The sequence below is a fragment of the Sinocyclocheilus grahami genome, unplaced genomic scaffold (genome assembly GCF_001515645.1).
Source record: "Sinocyclocheilus grahami isolate Dianchi unplaced genomic scaffold, SAMN03320097.WGS_v1.1 scaffold9359.1, whole genome shotgun sequence".
In the NCBI taxonomy this organism is placed as follows: Eukaryota; Metazoa; Chordata; class Actinopteri; order Cypriniformes; family Cyprinidae; genus Sinocyclocheilus; species Sinocyclocheilus grahami.
The window spans coordinates 1251-6182 of record NW_015512567.1 but is presented as its reverse complement, the minus strand read 5'-3'; the positions used below and the strand labels follow the sequence as shown (position 1 = coordinate 6182).

The following is a 4932-nucleotide window of genomic DNA, read 5'->3' as shown; positions in this document are numbered from 1 at the left end:
CAAATGGTACCATAGCTGCTATGGTACCATTTGAAGTATCATAGTACCAAATGAATGCTTACAGCGGATCTAAATATTTCTGATTAATTATAACTAATTATGATTAATTCATATTTCCCCTTTGAGCTGATTCGCTACATTTCTAAAGATAGTCTTCCTTTAGAAATGCAGTGATATAAAAACACCCGCGCCTCGTTTTGGTTTTTAAACGTGCAGTACGTGCTCCTGTTTATTCAATGAAGCCTTTTAAAAAATCGGTCAGTTTTGATGTTGTGGCGAGTGCCACACATAGATGTATGGGAAGCACATTCCACAGCACAACCACCTGAGCCCAACATCAGTCTACTCATCACCTTAACTTTAACTGCGTTTGTAGCCAGTGCCATAGCCAGACTGATAAACAAACACAGACCGGAAGTTAACTTTGGGCCAGGCACGTGCGCCCGATGAAACGGTCTATATATAAGCTTGAAACATCAGAATCGGCATGGGTTTCGGCCGAGCCCCATGACAAGAAATCGGTACTCGGTATCGGCTGCAAAAATCCTGATCAGAGCATCCCTACTTGCAACCATTTATATGTATAAACTGTGATGCCAGTCATTAACTTCTTCATTTGCTCTTGTAGGAAACGTATGACACCATCCCCGGTCAGACGAAGATCACATTTTTACTGCAGGCCATCCGCGATGTATCCGCTGCAGAGGAGGTATGGGAGTCTGTTTACTGTCATCTGCACTGTAATATTTTTTTTCAGGCTTCCATTTAGAGATGCATTGTCTTTAAACCGTATATATGACAGAAAGTGCTTTTGTTTACACCATCCATTATGCCTCATACCTGCTCTCTCAGGGTCAGCTGGTGTGCCATTGTCTTGTGGTCTTCGCGATGTTATTAGTAGTTAAGTAGCAACGTTGTGCTGACCACGAGTGGGCAAGGTTAAATGGAGACTCTGGTATTGTTCAGACTGGACCTATGTTTATGCTAGGGTTGAATTTGGTTTCAGGAACCACTGATTGCTCAAGATGAGACCAGCAACTTATTCAGACTAGGGCTGCAACAACTTATCGATTATGAAAATCATCGACAACGATTCTCATTATCGATTAGTCGGGTCTGCCCAGAGTGCACGTCCAACTTCAGCACTGAATTGTGCATTTCTATGGACTAAATGCATCGAAAAATAGTGGAGGAAACGGAATGAGATGCTGCGGGAGAGTTCCCGTGATCCAAGGTGCCCAAAACATGAGAATTCTTTATTTTAAGCTTTAAGCTAATGCATTAGTGCAGGGGTGCCCAACCCTGCTCCTGGCGATCGACTGTCCTGCAAAGTTTAGCTCCAACTCTAATCAAACGCACCTGCCTTTAATTTGAGTGATCCTGAAGACCTTAATTAGTTGCTTCAGGTGTGTTTGATTAGGGTTGGAGCTGAACTTTGCAGGACAGTCGATGGCCAGGAGCAGGGTTGGGCACCCCTGCATTAGTGTAATGGCTTGCCCTGTCAGGCACTTTGACAGATGCGTGTGTGTCCTCAGCACAAAAACTTTCAGTTTATGGTCATATCCTTATGTATAAATGTCACATTCACGTGAGCATTTACATTTTTGCATAAAGGTCCGTCCCGACAGTTTGTGTTAAGTTTTAATTAGGGGTGCTCCGATCAGGGTTTTTGAGGCTGATCACAGAAAGCAGTATCTGCCGATACGGTTAAACGATACTGATCTTTTTAAAGCCGCCTTTTTATCATTTATAACCGTTTTACATTTATTCAGGGCCCGAATTTCATTTTTGAAAATGGGGGGGAATTCCCCACTTGGGTGACTCTTGTGAGAGGGGAAGCAGCTTTCACACAGGAGTCCGCTACTGATCCGTGGCTGTTTACCACAAACGCAACATTTATCCATTATTTTGATTTCAAAATCCAAACATTGTCACTGAAAATGCTTTTTCAGCATTGCAAATCTTTTTTTTTTATTTTATTTTTTTTTACACAGTACAGTAATACAATCTTTCACAGACATGTTTAAGCACAATAAATATAAGCAACATATTCGATGCTTTTTACTTTTGCATTTACTTCTAGATTTATATATCAAGTTGCTCAAGCAATTGGCAAACTATTGAAAACTCCCATTTCCACCATCAGGGCAATAATTAAGAATTTCCAATCAACTAAAGATGTTACAAAACATTGCCTACCTCTGAACTAGATGAAATGATGTAAAGGCCCCATATCTTGAATTTTGTGATGCATTTTAATAGACTGAATCATGCTGTGAAAGAACGCACTCTAAATGCGCACGCGCACTAATCTAACCTAATAGACTTCACGTCATGTATGCGTGCGCTCTCTGTAGGTGTTTTGTTTGGATTTTGCAATATACTCGATAATGTCAAACCGCACATCGTAAAACAATTAGTACGAAATGTGTAGATTCGGGGACGAACGCTGTTACCTGCAAACTTCGTCCCACAGGCTTTACAGTGAATGCAGTGCATAGAACCATTTTCATAGCGGAGCCACTAACGTTAGAAGTCTTTCAACCACTCTCTCCGAAAACTGTACGCTTTCTATTCAGCTGGTGGATCAACATTCACCACATGATCGCTATCACCAGCACCATTATTTGTAACTTTAGGTGGTTCTCAAAAGAAATCGTGCAGTGTTTCTTTTTTCTCTCTTCTTCAGCCTTTTTCATTCCTCGCGGTAGTGCAGGAACAGAGTCTCCTCAGGCAGCCCTGTAGTTGTAAACTTCCCTCTAATGGTTCATCTGTTTACCTTGAACTTTTAAGTCCCATATTTCAACCTGCGGCTTTATTTCCAAAGCACATCCTTGCAAAAATGGTGTCTAAAACTCTCAAATGTGTCTCCACAGGTTAAGCAGATGGCAGCAGTGCTGCTGCGGCGCCTGCTGTCCTCGTCTTTCGAGGAGGTCTATCCCAGCCTGGCCATCGACATGCAGACGGCCATCAAGACAGAGCTGCTCGCTGGAATCCAGTCCGAAGGCTCCTCCAACATCCGCAAGAAGGTCTGCGATATTGCTGCGGAGCTCGCTCGCAATCTAATTGGTTAGTCAACTCTTGGTTAACACATACTTCGGTTCAGCCACACCGAATGGACTCAATGTGAACTAATGCCTTGTGTTTTTATTCCAAGATGATGACGGAAACAATCAGTGGCCAGAGATCCTCAAGTTCCTGTTCGATTCGGTCAACTCTCAGGACGTCAACCTCCGAGAAGCAGCACTGCACATTTTCTGGTGCGTAAACTTTACATTTTAGCAACTGCAGTTTCAGTTGCTTCCCCAAAACTGATTCAGGATAAGTTTGTTGTAAAAGTACATTCTGAATTCTGTTTCTGACCCGTTTCATCATACAGGAACTTCCCAGGTATCTTTGGCAATCAGCAGCAGCATTATCTGGAAGTGATCAAGCGTATGTTGGTTCAGTGTATGCAGGATCAGGAAAACCCACAGGTCAGTGTCTTAAAGGGGTAGTTCACCCAAAAATGACAATTCTGTCTTTTACTCGCCTTCAAGAGGGAAGATATTTTGAAGAATGTGTGTAACAAAGCAGTTGACATTAGCCATTGACTTCCATAGTATACAAGTTAATGGCTGCAGTTTGGCTACCAACATTCTTCATAATTTCTTTTGACCAACAGAAGAAAGAAACTGAGGTCTTAAAGGGGTGGTTAATTATTTCACTTTTTTAACTTTAGTTAGTGTGTAATGTTGCTGTTAGAGCATCAACAACGTCTGCAAGTTACGACACTCAAAGTTCAATACAAAGGGAGATATTTTCTTTTCAAGAAATAGTTTCAATACGTATGTATATGCTGAATAAAACATATTTTGAGTATGTATAAGGTGCACTAAGCGAATTTTGCCAAACGATGTTGACATTTGAAATCACCAAAACAGACACGCCCATACCCCAACAGGACTGCGCACATTTTTTGAAAACTCCACCCCACACGTACATACACAACACTGGCAGCGACGACGGAGAAATCTGCCGGCCCGAGGGTATGATGTCGTCAATAAGTGAAAGTGATGCGTGTTATTATGGTAATTCAATGTAAACATCAACGTACCTCACCTATCAAGAAAAAACAAAGCAACCTCGACATCTGATTACAGGCCTTCCCGCTCCTTGAGTTCTCTCCACCGCTGGAAAGCTGCTCCGATATCAGACCTGCCAACCTGTACGCATTTTGCGTAGCGGCTTTGCATTTTGACCGCAAAGTACGCTGGTACCATTTGTCACTCTAAACTACGCAAAAATCTGGTGACGCCTCTGTCCACGTGCAATATTCAAAACAAGCAACAGAAAAAAATTAGTTCAACTAGGGATGCTCCGATCCACCTTTTTCGCCTCCGATACCTAGGGTTTGGTATTGGCCGATACAGATACCGATCCGATACCAGTGAAGTTTTTTCCCCCCCCATTTAAATAAATGTAGAATTTATATATCTCTGTGTGTGGAACTGATAATCGTTCTTTCCCAATCTAGTAGATACAGACTACTTCATTATAAAGAAAAATAAAATAAACAATAAATATGAAAAAATATAGGCCTATGTATATTTATAATATATGACAAAAATCTATCATAAACTAGGTTAGTGGATAATTCGGCAGCAAAAGTTATTCTAGAAAAATCAGTGCACAATAATTTTAGAAATCCAAACATTCAGTGAAAAAAAACAGTATTTTGTGTGGAACAAATAATGTTTAAGTATATACTATAAAATTAAAATACATTTATTTTGAATGTATAGCATATTTTTTAATAAGGCAACAACATATGATAGATACGATAGGACAAAACAAATAAAGTGCAGCACAAACTGTTTTCATAGTGTCTATGAGCACGAAGCGCTTACAATGTGCGCATCCGGTGTGCAGAATGATGCGCTTGAAGCAACA

At 41.0% G+C, this 4932-nt stretch overlaps 1 protein-coding gene across 1 annotated transcript; it reads left to right on the top strand.

Moving 5' to 3' along the window:
- Positions 1-507: 507 nt before the first annotated feature.
- Positions 508-3497, top strand: LOC107578228 (importin-5-like). Its single transcript, XM_016264203.1, has 5 exons — positions 508-528; positions 629-709; positions 2877-3069; positions 3158-3260; positions 3380-3497. Exons 1-5 carry the CDS (start codon positions 508-510, stop codon positions 3495-3497), a joined length of 516 nt encoding a protein of 171 aa, XP_016119689.1.
- The last annotated feature ends 1435 nt before the right edge of the window (positions 3498-4932 follow it).

Coding starts and splice junctions, on each gene's coding strand:
- LOC107578228 (XM_016264203.1), top strand. CDS start 508: ATGACAAGAAATCGGTACTCG. Junction 529..628: donor TGACAAGAAATCGGTACTCG/GTATCGGCTGCA, acceptor TTGCTCTTGTAG/GAAACGTATGACACCATCCC. Junction 3,070..3,157: donor GCTCGCTCGCAATCTAATTG/GTTAGTCAACTC, acceptor TTTTATTCCAAG/ATGATGACGGAAACAATCAG.